Source organism: Balaenoptera acutorostrata, chromosome 4 (assembly GCF_949987535.1).
Source record: "Balaenoptera acutorostrata chromosome 4, mBalAcu1.1, whole genome shotgun sequence".
In the NCBI taxonomy this organism is placed as follows: Eukaryota; Metazoa; Chordata; class Mammalia; order Artiodactyla; family Balaenopteridae; genus Balaenoptera; species Balaenoptera acutorostrata.
The window spans coordinates 7,382,752-7,405,099 of NC_080067.1; the positions used below are offsets into that span (position 1 = coordinate 7,382,752).

At 38.9% G+C, this 22,348-nt stretch overlaps 1 protein-coding gene across 1 annotated transcript; it reads left to right on the forward strand.

The window, feature by feature from the left end:
- The first annotated feature begins 224 nt into the window (after nt 1–224).
- SGO1 (shugoshin 1) lies at nt 225–15,168 on the forward strand. The gene is made up of 8 exons (XM_007182984.3): nt 225–395; nt 3,629–3,782; nt 3,867–4,063; nt 7,649–7,725; nt 9,780–9,838; nt 10,346–11,161; nt 13,182–13,371; nt 13,578–15,168. The coding sequence occupies exons 2-8, from the start codon at nt 3,641–3,643 to the stop codon at nt 13,696–13,698; spliced, it is 1,602 nt and encodes a 533-aa protein (XP_007183046.2). The 5' UTR covers nt 225–395; nt 3,629–3,640; the 3' UTR covers nt 13,699–15,168.
- The last annotated feature ends 7,180 nt before the right edge of the window (nt 15,169–22,348 follow it).

Consider the following 22,348-nt stretch of genomic DNA (forward strand, 5'->3'; position numbering starts at 1 on the left):
AATACCCGCCCTGAAAAGTGTCGGAGAGATTCCATCCCTAAAAACCAACAACTCCAAGCCAAAAAGCGCCGGGCAACTGGCTCCGCCCCAACGGGAGGGGGCGACGGATGCCCGGATGCGGATTCTCGGCGGGATTGCGTCACATGAGGCCGCCCGGCGGGGCGGGGCTCTGCTTGCGCCGTGGGCTGCGGCGCAGCATCACGTGACCGCGTCCAGCCAGCCAATGGGTGAGCGCGGCGGAGAATTTCGAATGTGGTTGAAGCGGTCAGCGGCTTTGAGAGAGGGTCCCTGAGACTAAGGGGTCTCGGAGCTCGGGACGCGCACGGCCGGACAGCCTCGCGGAGCCTTGGAATGTGAAGAGGAGGGCGACAGCTGTGGCAGAAGCCATTGCCAAGGTACCGTGGTGGACGTCCCTGCGGGAGGCGGGTCTCCGGGCCTCTTCCGGGAGCCCCCACCCCGTCCCGCTTTCTCAAGAGGAGGCTGCAGGTTTTTCGGGTGTGACACAGGGGCATCTTGACCCCTGTCCCCCTTCCCTCTGGGTCTCTCTGTTCTGAGTTCGGTGGCCAAAAGCTCAGGCTGTGGCGTCTGCCTGACCGGGTGCCTCTCTCTCCTCAGCCCCGCGACCTGCGCTTTGCGATGCTCTTATTTCCTCTTCTGTTCAGTGGGCCCGTAACCTCGTGCCTCGCGGAACTGTGTGACTTAAGTGATGTGAAAGTAAAGCGTTTACAGTAGTTAAAAGCCAGGCTCAACGTGAGGGCACACAAACTGGCAGCTATTTTTTGTGTGGCGCGATGCCTTTTGACGTCCTTTTCTTTTGCTGCTTCTCTTACCCTGGAAAAGCCGGCATTGGCCAGTGTCCTACAGCAAGAGTGATGAAAGAATTATGATGGAGATCGAATATTCTAGGTTCTTTTGAACCCAGGCCCCTTACCCGAGTACTGTACAGATTGAGACTGCCGTCCGCGCTGTGACTGTTTTCATTCCTTTTCTCCACCACACCCCCTTTTAAGACCATCAGCCTAGACGGGAATGAAACTTCTGATAGGGCATATTTCTTTTGTAATTTTAAGTTGATTAAATGTAAGAACGAAAGTTTTTTTACATAAACTCTGCTTTTCAAGTAACCAAACCAACTTGCTCAGTTACCTAATCTGCCTGGCTCTCAAACATCTCCAGGTTTGAACTCCAAAAACTCCATTGTGGTAGGGTATTTTATACAACCCACTTAACGTTAGTGTTTAAAAATAATAGTTGTGCTTGCTCTACTGGAAACATCACACTATATATTGTATCTGTATTGGCAGAAAGAAAATATTTAATGAAATCTACAATATCTATATTTAAGACCCCAGAGGAAAATAAGGAAGGCCTGGAGAAAATGTTCAAGAAAATGTAAGATTCAGGAAAATATTTGACTAAGAGGAGATGAAGGTGTCCTTTTGTAGTGAAAATTGTATACGTAGATTGTGGTAGGAAACAAGAATCATTTTTTGCAATTTTAAGAGCTGCAAAGTACAGTCTAGGGCAAAAGAGGGTCATGAAAAGTAGTTTGACATGCTTAGTAGCAAAATACTAAAGCCATCTGATTTGCAGCATTGAAAGATTTACATATACTTATGTACTAATACACTCAATAGCATGGTCTCCTGGCAGCGCATGTTTTGCTACTTTCAACTGTATGTAGAACAATAATTATGTAATGTCTGCTGTATGCATGATCTGAGTTTTAAAAATAACTATGAGAAAATTGGCATGTTCCTCCGCCCCATTTCCTGCCTTTTTCTAGCTCTGTGATTGTTATAACAGCCTAGTGAAATTGTATATAGTGTTACATAGTATAACTAAACCTCTCAAGATCCCCTGACTTTCTTGAGCATGTGTGCATATCTTAAGTAACTGGAAAGCAAAGCCCAGATACATGTTTGCCTCTGAACTAATACTGTAAGCCTAATAAACATTAAAAGTTGGTCATAAATATTGTCATAGGAAACATAAATAATAATAACATCAAAATATATTAAGCATTTCCCTTAATGCCTAGTATTGGGTTGGCCAAAAAGTGCCTTCGGTTTTTTAACTAAAAATAAAAGACACGTTTTTCATTTTCACCAAGAACTTTATTGAACAGTATATTCACCCTTTTGTTCCACTACCTTCTGCCATTTTTCAGGCAACTTCATAATTCCATCTTCCCAAAACTTTTTATCTTTTTGAGCAAAGAACTGTTCCAAGTGCCTTTTACAGTCTTCCAGGGAATTGAAATTTTTTCCATTAAGAGAATTTTGTAAAGACTGAAATAAATGGAAATCCGAAGGTGCAATGTCCGGTGAATTTAGTGGATGAATCAGAACTTCCCAGCCAAGCTGTAACAGTTTTTGCCTGGTCATCAAAGAAACATGAGATCTTACGTTATTCTGATGGAAGATTATGCATTTTCTGTTCACTAATTCTGGACACTTTTCGTCGAGTGCTGCTTTCAGTTGGTCTAATTGGGAGCAGTACTTGTTGGAATTAATCATGGTTTTCCGGAAGGAGCTCATAATAGAGGACTCCCTTCCAATCCCACCATATACACAACATCACCTTCTTTGGATGAAGACTGGCCTTTGGTGTGGTTGGTGGTGGTTCATTTCACTTGCCCCATGATCCCTTCCTTTCCACATTATTGTACAGTATCCAGTTTTCATCACCCTTCACAATTTGTTTTAAAAATGGAACGTTTTCATGACGTTTAAGTAGAGAATCACATGTGGAAATAGGGTCAAGAAGGTTTTTTTCACTTAACTTATGTGGAACCCAAAAATCAAAGTGATTCACATAACCAGGCCGGTGCAAATGATTTTCAACACTTGATTTGGATATTTTGAGTATGTCGGCTATCTCCTGTGTGGTATAACGTTGATTGTTCTCAACTATTGTTTCGATTTAATCGTTATCAACTTCAACTGGTCTACCGACCGTGAAGCATCGTCCAGCGAGAAATCTCCAGCAGGAAACTTTGCAAACCATTTTTGACACGTTCGATCAGTCACAGCACCTTCTCCATACACTGCACAAATCTTTTTTTGAGTTTCGGTTGCATTTTTACCTTTCTTGAAATAATATGCTGAAAATGTTGCTTTTTTTCTTCCATCTTCGGTATTAAGATAGCTACATAAAAATTCACCAATTTTGATGTATTTTTTTAAATGCATGCTGATATGACAGTTGTCACATACGATCTAACAAAATTGTTTCCAATGAAGTTAAAGACAACTAAGTGCTACTAGAGCCATCTTATGGAAAAACTGAATGAACCTTTTGGCCAACCCAATGTATAGTAAGCCCCCAATGAGTATTTGTTAAAGAATAAATAAGTGGCATATTATAGAGCCTTTGTGTTGGAAATCCATATTTATTAAGCCTTCCCTATAAAGTACCCGAGGAGGATAAAATTATGCCACAAATATTAATGTAATTTAAAAGCTGCAAATGTAGGTTATTACCAGATTGGCTATCTACTTTGGGCTAATTCTACAGTTACAAAGTCTCTATTTAATCCGTTTTTTATGAATAGCCTGTGTTTTCAGTTTTGTTTTATATTTGATATCACCCCTTGAAAAATTAAATATTTTCTATTGTTTTAAAGTCCTAGCAGAAGATGGCCAAGGAACGATGCCTCAAAAAGTCCTTTCAAGATAGTCTTGAAGACATAAAGAAACGAATGAAAGAGAAAAGGAGTAAAAACTTGGCAGAGATTGGCAAACGAAAGTCTTTGATAGCTGCACCATGCCAAATAATCAGTAAGAGATTTTCATGTTGTCCTTTACATCACTGTTTAAGATTAGATTTAATAACTGATAAAAAAACTTTTTATTCTCTTTTAGCCAACACTTCTACACTGCTAAAAAACTACCAAGACAACAACAGAATGTTAGTCTTAGCTTTGGAAAATGAAAAGTCCAAAGTCAGAGAAGCCCAGGATATCATCTTACAGCTGAGGAAAGAATGTTACTACCTCATGTGTCAGCTGTACACACTGAAAGAAAAACTGACTTCACAACAGACAGAAGAACCTACTCAGGTATTTTGATCACAAAGGCTCGATTTCTTGGGAAAAATGTTAAAGCCATGAATTAGTAGTTTAGATCAATTATGTTTTTTAAATTAATTACTGATAGCTTTGTTATTAGTGAAGTGATGAGAACATCTTTCTTCAGTGCTGCAGCCCAGTTGTGTGTGAGCCAGTTAAGAAAGCTTCAAGCATATACCTGTAGCTGATTGAGGCTTATACTCATATAACTTGCTTCTGAAAGCAGGTAGCAAGACAACGTATAAAAGAAATAGTTTAGCCTCTTGCACGGCCAGACCCTTTGAATGGCAGCGATGTGAGTCAAAGGTAGGGGCAACCAAGCCAAAGGTCTAAAAGTGGTTGTGGAAGCAGACTAGTCCAAAAGTTTTAATCAGTGCTATTAATCTTAGCTTTTCTATGTAGTTTTGCTACACCAGTGGGGTTTTGAAAGGACTACCGTGACTGGGGAGATGGGAAGTATTTAAGTGCTTTATGGAGAATCATTTTTACCTACTAGTTGGCTAAATAAGGACAACTATATATTAACTCCCAGACAAGAAATACCCTGAACATTTTGCTGTCTGCTTTTCAGTCTGATTCTGTTTGTGTCCAGGAATGTATAGAAAGGCCAGCCGAAACATAACAGACGTGGAGAAATTTTGATTTAGGATCTTATCTGGGTCTCGTCACACATTAATCCCTAGAAGAGAGAGGACGAGCCAGTTCCTTTTCCCAGAGGCCACTGCCAGGGAAACTGCATGGGGCAGAGAAAGAAAAGAGCAGTGGCGAGTGTCAGGTGTTAACACTTGGGTATCCATCTGTTTGCCGCGCCAGTGAAGACAGTTGTGTTGGCACCTAGGGCAGGAGAAGAAGCCAGAGCCTAGTGACTAGGGTAGGGGTCTGGACTCGAGAAAGGAATTAAGTCACCTCTCCATTGAGAGGAAGAGTCAGTGAAAGAGTTCTTGCTTCCCTGCACTTAAGGTGATGCCATATTTTTTCTGTGTATGATATATATAGAACCTGTGTGTGTATACACATACATATGTACACATACAGCAACATATACATACATAATGTCGTAGAAAATTGTCTATAAAGATTAGATACAATTTTTTTTTTTTTTTACCTTCCTGTGAGGGTTATTTAAAATATTTTTCCTTCAGAATGTAATCTTTCCTAATTTTTTTCTTTTCCTTGTTTGGTCAACTAGTGAGGAAAAAAATTTCTCCAAAGACATTTGAATCTTCCTTTTCCCTTTCCAAATTTTTGCTGAAATCACACAGAGTAGTGTCAAGTGAGTACTCAATGAGATAATCACAAAAACAGTGGTGAAAAAATTCTGTTATTGTAGGCCTTTTGACATTTATCAGTGATTCTTGAATATTTATTAAAAGATATTGTTAGTTGCTGGGTGAAAGTATTCCTAGCATTTAAAACATCAGAGTTTGTTTTCTGCCACGTACTCACTGTATGTATCACTCATTCTCAACCATCGTTGTATACGTGTGCATCCTTGTTTATCAAGTCAATTTTGCAGTGCTGGAGAACTTAAAATGCTTTAATAAGAATGTTTTTCTTGCCTACCAATAATTAACTTACCTTGTAAGTATTAATCAGAAAGTAATTTCTAATAGCATTTTGTTCCCTAAGTTTTATCATGGATCTTTTAAATAATTTTTATATCAGTCTGCAGTTAAATATCCTCCTTTACTTATCTTCAGTAATAATACTAGCTTTAGAACATTAGCTATATTGATAATAAATTTAAAACTTTTAACAGGATTAAATTTCTAGTTGTTTCTGATGAACAGTTTTAACCTGTTCATTATAATGTCTTCATGTTATATGTACATCAAATTTCATAAAACAACTGCACTGAATTGGAGTGACTTTTAAGGAATCAGACTGGGCCACTCGTCTTCCTAACAGGGATCTACACACCTTCCTGTATCTACACTGTGTTCTCCTTCTTCCTTCCTGTGCCACTGGCAGAAGTGTCTCTGCTCCTATCCAAGGCCAGTCCCTCCCCTTGTCCATCAGATTCCCTTCTTTTCATCTCCTCTAGGACTTTGCTCCTGAAAGTTTGCACCCTCCTCCAACATTTATCTCCCTCTACTGAATCGTTCTAGCTACATACAAATGTGCTTCAGTATCTCTCATCTTAAGAGGAAAAGAAAATAAATGGGACCTCTCCTGATCTCATTCCTCCATCTCCTCATCTCTCTGCTTCCATTCACAGCAGAACTTTTCCAGAGAGAACAGAGCACTTACTGTCTTCCCTTGCTCAGCGTCCCCTCACATTCGAACTCACTCTTATCAGGCTTTCATCCCCACCATTCTGTTGTCACTGTGTGTCAAGGTCACCAAAACCTCCGTGTTACCAAATTCAGGGGTCACTTCTCTTTTTTGTTGGCCTTGAAGTAATACATAGTACAGGGATGACTCTTTGCTGGAAACACCTTGATCTCTTAGCTTTCTTACCATCATACTCTCCTTGTTTATCTTTCTGACTGTTCTTTGTCCGTCTCTTCTGCTGGCTTCTTTACTTTTAAGCATCAGTTGTCCTAGGCCCATCTCATCCGCTCCCATAGCTTTAAATATTGTCTGCCTGCTGGTGGCTTCCAAATTTGTAGCTCAAGACCTACACAAACACACACACACTTACTACTTGATATATTCACTTAAATATTTATAAAGGATCTCAAATATATTTTGTACAAAGCACAACTCTATTTTCCCCCTCCCAAGACATTGGACTTCTGCCTCCCTCTGTAAGTCTTACTCAGCTCAGTAAGGCAACCCACCCGTTTGCTCAAGTCAGAAGCATAAGAAGCTTCCTTCTCACTCTGTGTCCCTACCTCCACCCCTATTCAATGTGAGTGCACTGTTATCGCAAAGCCTTCCCCTGGGCTTCACCTCCACAGCCACAGGATTCCTGTCCAAGCTGATATGTCTTGCTTGATTTACTACGATGACTACCTTACAGCCTGTGCCCTTGGCCCTTTTCAATCCATGTTTCACACAGTGGCCAGACTGATCTCTTTAAAACTCAGATCATTTTACTTCCCTGCTTAATATTCCAATGACTTCCCATCACACATAGACTAAAATCCAAACTCATCGTTCTCAAGGCCCTACATTATCTGGCCTCTGTGTGCCCACCTCTCACTGGTCTTCTCAGTGACTGTGTTCCAGCCCCAGTGGCCTTTCTTTTCTGAGCACAGGAAGGTTTTCCTACATCATGACTTTTGTATCTGCTGTTTCCACTTCTTCCTCCTTCAATGGCTGGCTCTTTGTGTTCTTCAGGTTTCATATGAAAGTCATCCCATCTAAAGGAGACCTCCAACATCAGTTACTCTCTGTCATTTCAACCTGAGTTGCATTTATCACCGTCAGCTTTTTTACACTTCATCTCCCTACACTAGCATGTAAGCTTTAAGAGAGTAGTACTTAATCTATTTTGTAGCTATAGATTCAGTTCCTAGAACAGTCCCTGGCACCATAGCAGACTGTCAATAAGTACTGTTGAATAAATGAATGCTTTGTTATGAATATTTCCATTGTACCAGTGTTTTCTTTATTTTACTGCATTGACAGGACCAGGAAGTATGTCCCTCTGGAATGGACTCCAGTAGCGACAGCGACTCCAGGAATTTACTCGTGGAGGATTTACCGTTAGTGTCAAATTCATTATTATGATTATTAATGCCGAGAAGTATTTAATTCTGTGATCCATTTATGAAAGGAAATTAGCATTATATTGACTCTTGTATTTGGGTCTGATGTTCTCTCTAAGAATGTATTTAAGAAATTTTATATGTTGAAATTCTGTGCTATGTAGCCAAGCCAAAGCTTTCTTCTATTTAGTTACTTTTTTGATGTCTAGGAATAAAAAGCTTCTCCTGAATTTTTAAACTATTCCCTTCAGTTATTCTTGTATTGTGTTTTTATTCTAAGGATTGGTTATTCAAATGATGGTATTTTGCCAGTACTACAAATAGTCTGGTTTAGAAAAGAAATCTAATAAAATATCATATTTAACACAGCTTTCACACTGTCTTGCTAATCCAATTCATTCTTAAATACCATCAGACCTCATATACCTTCTTCTTCTCTTGGATTAAGGGTACTTTATTTGTTTGCTTATGAATTACTGAGCTATAATTAGATACAGTAAAATGCACAGATCTTAATTACACAGTTCAGTGAATTGGACTAATGTATACCCCCGTGAACCAAAACCTGAGTTAAGATGCAGAGCGTTGCTGTCACTCTGGCCCGGGGTTTCTCAGTCTACGCGCCTCTGACATTTTGGGCTACATCATCCTTGCTTGTGGGGCTGCCCCAAACATTGTGGGATGTTTAGCAGCATCCCTGACCTCCACCCACTAGAGGCCAATAGCAGCCCCCCTCGAACAGTTATAAGAACCAAAATGTCTCTCAACATTGCCAGATATCCCGGGGACGTTGGGGGGAGGGGGAAGTTAACTGTCCCCAGGCGAGAGCTACTGCCATAAGCCATTCCCTCATGTCCCTTTCGAGTCTGTGCCCCCTTCTTGCAGAAGTAATCACTAATATGATTCCTATCCCCATATTAATTTTAATCGTGAATAGTTTTTAAACTGTTGAATGTTAAGATGTGACAAAATATTTATGTGATGATCAAAAAGCAAGATGAGGTAATTGAGTTTTTATAAGGTTTCTAAAATTGTTATTAGTTGGTTGCCATAACTCTGTTACCTAAACTTGTACTTAAGTTTTGATGTCCAGAGGAGGAAATTCTCTACAGAAAATAGAGAATAAAATTATAATTAGAATGAAACGGCCATATTAAACCATAAAGAATGGAAATTTCTTTCTTTCTTTTTTTTTTTGTGACTAGGTCGGTTCGTAGCTCAAGCACGTGTTCTTTTTTTTTTTCTTTTTTTTTTTTGTATTGATTGGTTGATTGATTGATTGATTGCTGGCTGTGTTGGGTCTTCGTTTCTGTGCGAGGGCTTTCTGTAGTTGTGGTGAGCGGGGGCCACTCTTCATCGCCCGTGCGCAGGCCTCTCACTGTCACGGCCTCTCTTGTTGCGGAGCACAGGCTCCAGACGCGCAGGCTCAGTAGTTGTGGTTCACGGGCCTAGTTGCTCCATGGCATGTGGGATCTTCCCAGACCAGGGCTCGAACCCGTGTCCCCTGCATTGGCAGGCAGATTCTCAACCACTGCGCCACCAGGGAAGCCCCAAGAACGGAAATTTCTTGTTCCATGAACCAAAGGGGGACAAAATTTTTAAAGAAAATGAACAGTATTAACTTCAGAGGAGTCAGTAGGTAAGCACCGTAGAAGTGTGCACTGTCCGCAAATCACAGCTCGGCTAGTGATAACGCAGGCTCCTAAAGAAGGATCTAACTGAATTTCTTTAATGTATTTTATAAGTCGATCTGATTGGCTGTTTCTCCAGTTAAATGAAATGGTGAGTTATGGAATGTTTTCAGGAGGAACTGTCCAACTTGATATGTTAGTTCCTCCAGTGGCAGTTGAATGCCAGTCGTAACAAATCAGCCTCCACGTAATCAGCATAAGTGTTTTTTGGTTTCCTTTGATATAGAACAGATGTACTGATTTAGAGTGGAATTATGAAATGATACTAAAGAAAAAAACTTACATTGTAGAAAATCTTAAAATTTGTTTTTATTACATAATTGTTAAATAAATTTTTGTTTTTTATTGGTACTTTCTAAGGCAAGTTCCTCTTCAGGACGCTGACTTTCCAGGACAAGAAGAATTGTTCCAAATAGAAGGTAATACAAATGAAAATCTAAAAATACTGCTAAAGACAAGATGAGATCTTTGGGAACAAGTAACATAATTAAATTTCTCTAATTTTTATTTGTTTACCTTTTTAAATCTTCTCGTCTGGTACTCTGCTCAAAGCAAATATCTGTTTATTTTACACAGAATAACAAGAGTTTTAAAATACATCCATTTATTTTTCCAAATCTATAGTCAGAAACCTTGGCTATAACTGGCTGCAGTTTACTGAGCCTACTATGTGTTACACTCTGTGTTAGGCATTTATCATATGTTACCGTAGTTAACCCTCATAACAACCTTGGAATATATAGGTACAGACAGTCAGAAGGAAGTATATATTACGCTCCCCAGATTTTTATTTATTTATAGTAAATGTGGGGAAATACAGGATGAATTTTCATTAGTTCCATTTTTAACTTTGAATTCTAAGATTCTTGAAATTAAATTTCCATAAAGTAAAACTATCTTTCTCATTTATTTTTTTAAATTCTCAGAGCCAACACCTACTACTTCTCAAGACAGACTGGGATTCGATTTGGATTCAGGTGAAGATAAGTCAACTGATAATGTCTTACCTAGAACTGTATCTCTCCGTCGCAGTTTAAAGAAACATGTCAACAATCCATGTCAGTTCAATGCCTTGGATGGTTTTGGAATCAGTCATTTGTCAGAGCAGTCTTTGGAATTGGAAAGAATTAGATTTGTAGACTCACCAGTAAACACGCACATACCTGAAAATGTAGAACAAAATTTTTATCGATGGAACAAGGATCAAATTTACTTATCAACAAGGCTAATTCACCCAGGACAATCTACGAAAACAAAAGAAGACATTTTAGAGTATAAATTAGACCAAACTAAAAGTAAGCACAGAGCTGCCCAAGGAAGAAAAAGAGAAGAGAAAAGAAAAGTTAACAAAAGGAGAAAATCAAAATCTGTCTCAAAGTATAAAGGGAGCAAAAGTGAATATAAAAAAACCGTTTCCCAAAAAAAGTTGGATAAATCTGTCACCTCCAGTGATGCTTACAATTTTAATTTGGAAGAGCGTGTTCATCTCACTCCTTTCCGACAAAAAATGAACAATGATTCTAAAAGAGAAGAAAACAACAATGAATCTGAAGTGAGCATCTGTGAATCAAGTGGTTCAGGAGATGATTCTGATGACCTCTATCTGCCCACGTGCAAGTACAGTCAAGATCTCACCAGTGAATCGGATAGGAGTCCAGTCACCAGGCCTCGATCTAAAAGAGCACTGAAACATAGGGGTGAAAAGGAGACAGAAGGTTCTGAGCCAACAAAAACTCCTCCTAGTAAGTGATTTACTTGTTTGCCTGCATTTTTAATGTTTATGTTAAATGATCACTCCTGATGCTTATATACTATACTTACCATCTGTTTCTCTGGAGGAGGTTACAGACTTACCATCTGTCTCTTTGGGGAAAGTTACAGTCAGATTAAATAGTGGGGGGGCTGTGGGGTGGAAATCACAGTTGTGTTACTTCGACATGCTTTAAGCTAATTTAAATCCTCTTTAAGAACAAATACTACTTGTTATGGAGAAAGCAATTTTACTTCCAGTAAATGAAACCTTCCAAGGCGAGGAAAAAACTTTTGTGGAGTTAAGTTGAATTAAAATGCCTATTACATACTCCCCTGAAACATCCCGTTGAAAATGAAATCAAACTTGAATCCAGTGACCTGTAATTTTAATGGCTTTGCTTTATATAGTCAACTTGACAGGAACCACAATTTAAAATAATTTTCTTCAATAATTTGAAGGTGGCCTAATTAGACCAAGAAAACCTTTTCCTCAATTGATGGGCTTAGTATTCTTTTGTAAGACATTTGTAAAACATCTAAAAACTGTGACTTAGAAAAATTTTGCTTTTATTGGTTAGATCAAAAAGTAGGCATGGTTCAAATGTTGATGATACAGCCTGCACCTGCCCACAGAGATTCTCATCTGGGAATTTTAGTCTGGGGAAACTAACATAAACAGGCAAGTTTTATTCTCAAAATATTGTCATGCTAGTTCATTTGATCCTCAGAACAACTCTGACATGTAGGTGTGATCATGCTTGTTTTGTTTATAAGGAAACTAAAGCCTAAAAAAGCTAAATGACTTTACAAGGTCAACCAGTTAGGTGGTGGTAGCATGCAAACATCTTTTAAAAAAAATATGCTGTAATGATTTTAGAGTAAATCAAACACGATTGGCAAAATGTTGATAATTATTGAAGCTGGATAACTGGGGGCTTATTATACTGTTGTCCCCGTCTTTGTGTATACTTGAAATATTTCATAATAAGTTTTTAAAAGAAAAAAAAATACACTCTAAAATATTGTTACTCAGAATTTGGTCCCCAGACCATCAGCATCAGCATTACCTGGAAACTTCTTAGAAAAGCAGAATCTCAGGCCATACCCCACATCCTTGAATCAGAATCTGTATCTCTCTAACAAAATCCCCAGAAGATCTGTATATGCTTTGAAGTTTTAGAAGCTTTATTCCAGAATATAGCAACTGATCTGATGTTGTTGTTTAACCATATTTTCCAAACCAAAAGTTGGAATAATTAGTATAGTACAAGATGCTTATGTAGGGACAAGAAAGACAGAACATTTGAATCCCAAATAACCCTGGACAATGGTTAATAAGTATAAAGTCACTTTATAGTTACAATTCAGTTTTTCTTGGGAAATGATTTGCTTTTTAAAACTATTTTAAGAGCTTGTTTGTCTCATAGTGTTCTTAACCTGTGTGCTGGGTAGCAATTCCCCCAAGTAGAATAACTTGGATGTTTATGACAGGAAAAACATTGGGTAACTTTTTAACCGACTAGCTTTACTAGAGGGAATACCTTTTCTCCTGGTTTACCCAGAGAGTACGATTTAGAATTCTCACTTATTTAATAGAATGAGTTTGAGTGGCCTTATAAGACAATAAGAAGTCACTTGATGATAAACTTAGGAATTGAAAGAGATTGAGGCCTGGATGATTCTAAAGAGCAAGGTGTGACTAAATGAAATTGTATAGTTTAAACTAATTCATTGTGCCCAAGCTATCCTAGAAGAATTTTAATTTTTTCTTTAATTTTTAAGAATTTTAAGTTTTAGTAAACTATTGTTTTAGTCAGTTCTTCACGGCTACAATAATTAATATTTCAGTGTTATCTGGGAGGAAAAATTGGTGAACAAGTTTTTAAAAATCTGTGTTATAAAATGCTGGATTTTGTATACTTTTAAGATGTGTAATTGCATACAGTTTTAGTTCCTGTGTTTGCTTGTTTGTTTTTTGGAACCATATTCAATAAAACTTGTTTTCTGTAGGTGCACTACCTGAAACTCACCAGTCACCTCATTTTCACCTGAAGGATATCACAAATGTCCCCTTGTATCCTGTAGTGAAAACCAGAAAACTTTCTCTTTCTCCAAAAAAGAATGTAGAAAGCCCACCAGTGTCTTTGCGTAAACGTAGGTGCACAGCCAGTGTGAACTATAAGGAACCCACGCTCGCTTCGTAAGTATTTGGCTTGTGGGAACTAACTTTTAATGATACACATGGGGGGATTAAGGTTATGGAGCCTTATTTGAAATACACCATTTTGATGAAAATCTGAACCAGGAATATTAACAATGGCATACTCTACAGTAAATTTATACTGAAGAGTAAGTTAGTATTGGGATGCTTATAATTATGCCTACGAGTTCTCTTTACTCTTACAGGAAACTGAGAAGAGGGGACCCTTTTACAGATTTGTGTTTCTTGAATTCGCCTATTTTTAAGCAGAAAAAGGATTCCAGACGCAGTTCTAAAAAAAAAAAAAGCATGAAGCAAGTACAATGAAGTGTTTGTTGGATGTTGTTTAAATTCATCCTACACCCTCTTCTGTGGTGCCGAGAGAATCTGTAAGATAGTGTTCAAGTGGGTTGAACTACTGCCATAGAATATTCTCTTGACAGGACTCTAGATCGTGAACATTTCTTCAAAACTATGCTTCAAATGTGATGGTTTTTCTTAAACCTTTGATACATTTGGTTTATTTTTTCTTTTAGGTATAAATAATTGGACTTAAGCACTATAATAGTTCAGATTTTTTTATACTGTCTAATTTTAGTCAAAATGTATTGTATACCAACATTTGGAAATTAATGTTTCTTCAAATTAAGATGTTTTAATTATAAGGCATCTTTATTTTTCCCTTATGTAGGTAATACTATGATTGAATGAATGATTTTGAATGAATGATTTTTGAAGACAGGCTGAGGATCTTTTGAAACTCTTTGTACGATATTTGAACAAAATAAATCCTTGTCATTCACAGTAGGGTGTACCCTAAGCTGTTTGTGGATCCCTTATACTATAGTTGTATTTGGTTTTTCAGGTAAAATGTGTATTAGATCATGATTAGAGAATTGATGGTTGCTTAGGCTCAGGGACCAGGTAAGTGGCTAGCTCTGAACCCCCAGCTCCAGGTGTACCTTGTTCAAAGGGATACCTCAGCAAAATCACAAAGTATTGTGTCATGGCCTTTCAGCATAGTTACTTGTTCAGTCAAAAATGCCAAATGTTAAATGTGTGAATGCCAAGGGCTTTTTTGTATTTTTGATCAGTTCCTAAGGCCATGGCCGGTGGCACCGCCAGTGACAGAAGTGAGGGATGCTCGAACTTGCGGAAGCCATGAATTCGCTCAAGCTAGGTCTTCAGACAAAGTGAAGCCGGTTTGCAACCAAACAAACCTGGGACCAGGCTGTAGAGAGCAGACTGTGGCCAGAGCTGGAGTGGGTCTAGGCTGGCTTAAACTCTGCTCCAGCCTAACAAGGAAAAGCCAGCTGGTTTTGGGTCTCTGCCTTTGCCTTTGAATCGTGATGCGACTTCTTTTCCCCAAGGTTCCTAATTAAAGAGTAAAATTTTAACTAGTTTAAAAAAAAATTAATTCAGTGAGAGGGAATTCGTTCAGTTCTGAGAGTTTGAAGCCTACATTTGTATATACCTCTGTAAAATTTAAAGTTACTCATTTTTAAAGAGCAATAAAGTTTGTATAAGATAGTGCTTGTGTTTTTCTTCCGTTCTTTAAGTATCAGAGGTAGCGTATCTCCCTGGTCGTCTTTCTCTCCAGCCTTCACCACTCTCGCCCTTGTTGGACATTTCTCTCCCAAACCTTGGTTTTCTCTGTAGTCCTCGCCCCCATACGTCTCTTGTCTTTCAGCTTCTCATTGTGGAACTGCCCTGTCCATGATCAACAATTTCTGTTTTACTGGGTGACTCTTCTAACCCTGACCTCAAGTTTTCTTGAGTGCATCTCCACATCTTCCTGCATTCCATGCCAGTCACACCCAAAATCCTTTCCATCAGCCCAAGTTTTCCTGTCCCTGAAGGAATCACTGGTTCGTATGCCCTACTCTCCCACCACAGTCTCTTATTTTTCTAGTTTGTTTGTTCAGCCACTGCCCTTACACCTGTTCTTTGAATTCATAGGAACTCTAGAATGGCTATCTTAATTAAGATTGAATACAACGTAAAGTTTAATTTCTCAGTCACAGTTGCTGCATTTCAAGTGCTCAGTAGTCACATGTGGCTCTAGTGGTTACCATACTGGGGACAATGCAGATGTACCACATTCCCATCACCCCAGAAAGTTCTATTGCATGATGTTGCTCTAGGCCAGCAGTGTGCAAACTGCAGACTACGGACCGAATTCAGCCCTCTGCCTGCTTTCATATGGTCTGAAAATGTTTTTTATGTCTTTAAATCAAAAACTTGCTATCGATTCTGATGATAGAAAACACTAACTTTGAACACCTATTAGTACTTACATAATATCCTTCATTTTGCCTCTTGCAAAGGCTTGCAAAGTCTAAAATATTTACTCTCGAGCCCTTTACCCCAAAAGCTTGCCAACTCCTGCTCTACACCTTTGACTGCCTTTCCTATTACTTTATAGATCTTTCTCTTTTGGTGTTTTTTCATCTATCTTTGATCCTCACCTTCCTATCATCTCCAAAATCAATTATTTTTCTAAATTTGGTGGTTTTATACATTTAGAGTTTTTATATTTTAATATTTCTTTATTCTTATTGTAGCGTTTAGCCATAGACTATTAAGATTGTTTTGTATTTTAACATTTTACATGAATGTTATATGGTATATATCTTTTTGCAACTACTTTTAGCTCAACATAGTGGTTTTAGATTTGTCCACATTGGCAGATATAGATTATTTTCATCGGAGTACAGAATTTTATTATATAAATAAACCAGACTTATTCTTCTTTTGATAAACATTTTGCTTCCACTTTTTCATTATTATAAATTAGTGCTGCACTGAATATTCTACATTCTTGTATGTGTGTAAATAAGTTTCCGTGGAGTTAGTACCTAGAAGTAGGGTTGCTTTCTAAATGGTTGTACCAATTCTCCAGACAAAAGGAGTATATCATTTTCCAAACAGCAAATTTTTTAAAATATGTATTTACTTTTTTTTTTGCAGTATACTTGATTTACAATGTTGTGTTAGTTTCAGGTGTACAGCAAAGTGATTCAGTTATATATATAACCTATAATGGAGATTCTTCTTATAGGTTATTACAAGATATTGAATATAGTTCCCTGTGCTATACAGTAGGTCCTTCTTGTTTATTTTATATATAGTGTGTATCTGTTAATCCCAAACTCCTAATTTAACCCTCCCTCCCCCACCTTTCCCTTTTGGTAACCATAAGTTAGTTTTCTTTGACCGTGTGTCTATTTCTATTTTGTAAATAAGTTCATTTGTATCACTTTTTAGATTCCACATGTAAGTGATATATGGTATTTGTGTTTCTCTGTCTGACTGACTTCACTCAGTATGATAATCTCTAGGTCCATCCATGTTGCTGCAAATGGCATTATTTTGTTCTTGTTTATGGCTGAGTAATACTCCGTTGTGTATATATACCACATCTTCTTTATCCATTCATCTGTCAATGGACATTTACGTTGCTTCCATGTCTTGGCTGTTACAAAATAGTGCTGCTATGAACGTTGGGGTGCATGTCTTTTTGAGTTAGACTTTTGTCTGGATATATGCCCAAGAGTGGAATTGCTAGATCATATGGTAATTCTATTTTTAGTTTTTTAAGGAATCTCCATACTGCTCTCTATAGTGGCTGCACCAATTTACATTCCCACCAACAGTGTAGGAGGGTTCCTTTTTCTCCATAGCCTCCCGAGCATTTATTATTTGTAGACTTTTTGATGATGGCCATTCTGACAGGTGTGAGATGATACCCCATTATAGTTTTGATTTGCATTTCTCTTGTACTTAGCAATGTTGAGCATCTTTTCATGTGCCTTTTGGCCATCTGTATGTCTTCTTTGGAGAAATGTCTATTTAGGTCGTCTTCCCATTTTTTGATTGGGTTGTTTGTTCTTTTTGATATTTAGCTGCATGAGCTATTTCTATATTTTGGAAATTAAGACCTTGTCTGAGGCATCCTTTGCAAATATTTTCTCCCATTCCATAGGTTATCTTTTCATTTTGTTTATGGTTTCCTTTGCTGTACAAAAGGTTTTTAAGTTTAATTAGGGCCCATTTGTCTATTTTTGCTTTTGTTTCCATTACTCTAGGACAGGGGTCCCCAACCCCCGGGCTGCACAGCAGGAGGTGAGCGGTAAGCAAGCAGAGCTTCATCTGCCACTCCCCATTGCTCACATTACCACCTGAACTATCTCCACACAACCCGTCCCAGGCTGTGGAAAAATTGTCTTCCATGAAACTGGTCCCTGGTGCCAAAAAGGTTGGGGACCGCTGCTCTAGGAGACTGATCCAAAAAAATATTGCTGCAGTTTATATCAGAGAGTGTCCTGCCTATGTTTTCCTCTAGGAATTTTATAGTTTCCAGTCTTACATTTAGGTCTTTAATCCACTTTGTGTTTATTTTTGTGTGTGGTGTTAGAGAATGTTCTAATTTCATTCTTGTACATGTAACTGTCCAGTTTTCCCAGCACCACTTATTGAAGAGCCTGTCTTTTCTCCATTGTATATTATTGCTTCCTTTGTCATAGATTAATTGACCATAAGTGCATGGGTCTATATGTGGGCTTTCTATCCTGTTTCATTGATCTATGTATATGTTTCTGTGCCAGTACCATACGGTTTTGATTACTGTAGCATTGTAGTTTGCTCTGAAGATAGGGAGCCTGATTTGTCCAGCTTCATTTTTCTGTCTCAAGATTGCTTTGGCTATTTGGAGTCTTTTTTGTTTCCACAGAAACTTTTAAATTTTTTGTTCCAGTTCTGTGAAAAATGCCATTGGTAATTTGATAGAGATTGCATTGAATCTGTATATTGCCTTAGGCAGTATGTCATTTTAACAATATTGATTGTTCCAATCCAAGAACACGGTATATCATTTACCAAAGACTGTTTTGTGGCCTAGCCTGTGATCTGTCCTGGAGAGTGTTCCATGGGCACTTGAAAAGAATGCATATTCTGCTGCTTTCAGGTGGAGTGCCCTATAAATAGCAATTAAATACATTTGATCTAATATGTCAGTAAAAGCCTGTGTTTCCTTATTGACTTTCTATCTGGATGATCTGTCCATTGATGTAAGTGGGGTGTTAAAGTCCCCTACTATTATTATGTTACTGTTGATTTCTCTTTCTATGTCTGTTAATATCTACCTTATATATTAAGGTGCTCCTATGTTGGATGCATATATGTTTACAGTTGTTATATCTTCTTGAATTGATCTCTTGGTCATTATGTAATGTGCTTCTTTGTCTCTTGTAACAGTCTATTTTGAAGTCTATTTTGTCTGATGTAAGTACTTTTATATACTTTCTTTTGATTTCCATTTGCATCTAATATCTTTTTCCATCCCCTCAACTTTCAGTCTGTATGTGTCTCTAGATCTGAAGTGAGTCTCTTGTAAGCAGCATATATATGGGTCTTATTTTTGTATCCATTCTGGTAGTCTATGTCTTTTGGTTGGAACATTTAGTCCATTTACATTTAAGGTAATTATTGATATATATGTTCTTATTGCCATTTTTTAATTGTTTTAGATTTCTTTTTGTAGGCTTTTTTTCACCCTTTTATTCTCTTGCGATTTGATGACTGTCTTTACCTTTGGATTCCTTTCTGTTTTTTCTGTGTATATCTATTATAGATTTATGTTTTGTCTGTACTGTGAGGTTTTTGTTTTAAGTTGCTGTTCTCTTAATTTCAAATGCATTTTAAAATCCTGCATTTGTACTCACCTCCCCTCACGATTACTGTTTTTGATATCATATTTTACATCTAATTGTTTTCTGTATCCCTTAACTGCTTATTGTGGATACAGATGATTTTACTGCTTTTGTCTTTTAACCTCCCTGCTAGCTTTGTATATGGATGATTTCCTACCTTTATGTTTGCCTTTACCAATGAGCGTTTTCGTTGGGTAATTTTCCTGTTTCTATTTGTGGCCTTTTCTTTTTTCCTAGAGAAGTTCCTTTAACATTTTTATAAAGCTGGTTTGGTGGTGCTGAATTCTTTCAGCTTTTGCTTGTCTGTAAAGCTTTTGATTTCTCTATCAAATCTGAATGAGAGCCTTGCTGAGTAGAGTATTCTTGTTTATAGGTTTTTCTCCTTCATCACTGTAAATATATCATGCCACCCACTTCTGGCCTGCAGAGTTTCTGCTGAAAAATCAGCTGATAGCCTTATGAGGATTCCCTTGTGTGTTATTTGTTGCTTTTTCCTTGTTGCTTTTACTATTCTCCCTTTATCTTTAATTTTTGTCATTTTGATTACCATTTGTCTTGGTGTGCTCCTCTTTGGGTTAATCCAGTATGGGACTCTCTGTGCTTCCTGGACTTGGCTGACTTTCCTTTCCCTGGTTAGGGAAGTTTTCAGCTTTATCTCTTCAAATATCTTCTCAACCCTTTCTCTCTTCTCTTTCTGGGACCCCTATAATGTGAATATTAATGTGCTTGATGTTGTGCCAGGAGTCTCTCAAACTGTCCTCATTTCTTTTCATTCTTTTCTCTTTTTTATGTACAGTAGCATTGAATTCCACTATTCTGTCTTCCGACTCACTGATCTGTTCTTCTGTGTCATTTAGTCTACTATTGATTCCTTCTAGTGTGTGTTTCATTTCAGTGATTTTATTCTTCATCTCTGGTTGTTCTTTATGATTTCTAACTCTTTGTTAAAAACTTCTAACTTCTTTCTCTGTGCATCCATCCTCCTGAGTTCTTTAATCATCTTTATGATCATTACTCTGAACTCTTTCTCCAGTAAATTGCCTATCTCCACCTTGCTTAGTTCTTCTGGAGTTTTATCTCACTCCTTTATCTGGAACATATTCCTCACCCACCTCATTTTGTTTAAGTTGCTCTTTCTATTTTTATGTATGCGGTAGGTTGATTATGGTTCTCAACCTTGGAGAAGTGGCCCTCTATAGGAGGCATCCTATGTGTCCCAGCAGGGCACTCCCCTCTCATCCCCCAAGCGATAAGCTCTAGGGGTCCCTCTAAGAGGACTGCCTGGGTCCTTATGTTGCGGCGGGCTGACTATGTGGGTGGTCTGGTAGGCTTGGTTGGCCCCCACTCTGGTTGCCAGGCCTTGCCTTGTGAGGATGCTGCTGGCTGCTGTTTAGGGGCCTGGTTACAGGGAGGCTGGTTGTGGAACACTAGGGCGCCCCAGGTCTAGTACTGGTCCACTGGTGGGCGGAGTTAGGGTCCCAAAGACTCTGGGATTTTTGCCCACACACTGGCAGTTGAAACCAGACCCTGGGGTTAGTGCCAGACCACTGGCAGTCAAGGCTAGTTCCTGGAGTCTGGCTGCAGGGCCCTGGGGTCCCAAAACTCATTTCAGATCGTTGGGGGAGGGAACAGTTCCTGACACTTGGATATGAAGTCCAGGGTATCCTGAAGGTTGCTTTGACCTGCTAGTGGGCAGAGCCATGGCCCAGCTGGTCCCAGGGAAGGGTCTGGCCTGAATTGGTACACTGGTGGCACAGGCTGCGGGATCATACTTTTCTTTCTTCTGGTTCTACCCCCTCACGGTTGAGGTTGAAATAGAGGCTTGAGTAGGCTTCCTGGCAGGAAGAGCCAGTGCCTGCCCATTGGTGGATGGAGCTGAGTCCTGGCCCTCTGGTGGGCCAGGCCATGTCTAGGGGCGCTTCTAGAGGAGGCTGTGTACTTAAGAAGTCTTTATGCAGCCTTTCTGCTTATGGGTGCGTCTATGTTAGTAATTTGGCCTGAGGCATCCCAGCACTGGCACCTACAGGCTCTTGGGTGGGACCAGGTCTTGGCACTAATGAGCCAAGATGTCAGCCACCAGAAGAGTTCATGTGGTTGAACGTTCCTAAATGTATCTGCCACCAGTGTCTATGTCCCCAGGGTGAGTCGTGGCAGCCCCTGCCTTGCCAGGAGACTCTCCCAAGATCAGCAGGTAGATCTGTCCCAGGCTCTTATTAAGTCACTGCTTTTGCCCTGGGTCCTCGTGTGCATGAGATCTTGTGTGCACCCTCCAAGAATGGAGTCTTTGTTTTTCCCAGTCTTTTGGAGTTCCTGCTGTCAAGTCCTGCTGGCCTTCAAAACCAAATGTTCTGGGGGCTTGTCTTCCTGGTGCCAGACCCCGAGACTGGGGAGCCTGACATGGGGCTCAGAACTCTCAGTCCTGTGGGAAAACTTGTGATATAGTTGTTCTCTAGTTTGTGGGTCATCCACCCAGGGGGTATTGGATTTGATTGTATCATGAGTGTGCCCCTCCTACCTGTCTTCTTGTGGTTCCTTCTTTATGTCTTTAGCTGTAGAAGATGTTTTCTTGTAGGTTCCAGTCTTTTTCATCGATGGTTGTTCTGCTGATACTTGTGATTTTGGCGTGCTTGTGAGAGGAGATGAGATCAGGGTCTTTACTCCACCATCTTGGCCACCGTCCCTAATAGCAATTTATAAGTTCCAGTTTCCCCCAGGCACGATCACTTGGTATTATTGAACAATAAAATTAGCCAAGCCAGTGAGTGTGAAATGATTTCTCATTAATTACTTATGGGATTTTTATCTCATTGAGTTATTTGTGACAACTCAAGTGTCAATGGTCATTCTCATTCCTTCTATGAATTGCTTATTATAACTCTTGCCTACTATTCTACTAGAATGTATTTTTCTTAATAAATTGTATGCTTTCTTTATATATTCTAGGTACTGTTCCTTGTCTTTGTTTACATGAGTTATAACTGTCTTTCCTCAGTTTTTACCTTTTTTTTTTTACCTTGTTTATAATATCTTTTGATGTTCAGGAGTTTTATTTATTTAATTTGTTTTTGGCTGTGTTGGGTCTTTGTTGCTGCATGTGAGCTTTCACTAGTTGCAGTGAGTGGGGGCTACTCTTCATTGCAGCGCTCGGGCTTCTTATTGTGGTGGCTTCTCTTGTTGCAGAGCAAAGGCTCTAGGCACACGGGCTTCAGTATTTTCAGCACGCGGGCTCTAGGCCATGCAGGCTTCAGTAGTTGTAGCGAGTGGGC

Bases quoted from the DNA above. Each gene is read 5' to 3' on its own strand.
- SGO1 (XM_007182984.3), top strand. From the start codon at position 3,641: ATGGCCAAGGAACGATGCCTCAAAAAGTCCTTTCAAGATAGTCTTGAA. The intron at 7,726-9,779 runs GTTAGTGTCAAA...GTACTTTCTAAG, and splicing joins TTACTCGTGGAGGATTTACC to GCAAGTTCCTCTTCAGGACG. The intron at 11,162-13,181 runs GTAAGTGATTTA...TGTTTTCTGTAG, and splicing joins GCCAACAAAAACTCCTCCTA to GTGCACTACCTGAAACTCAC.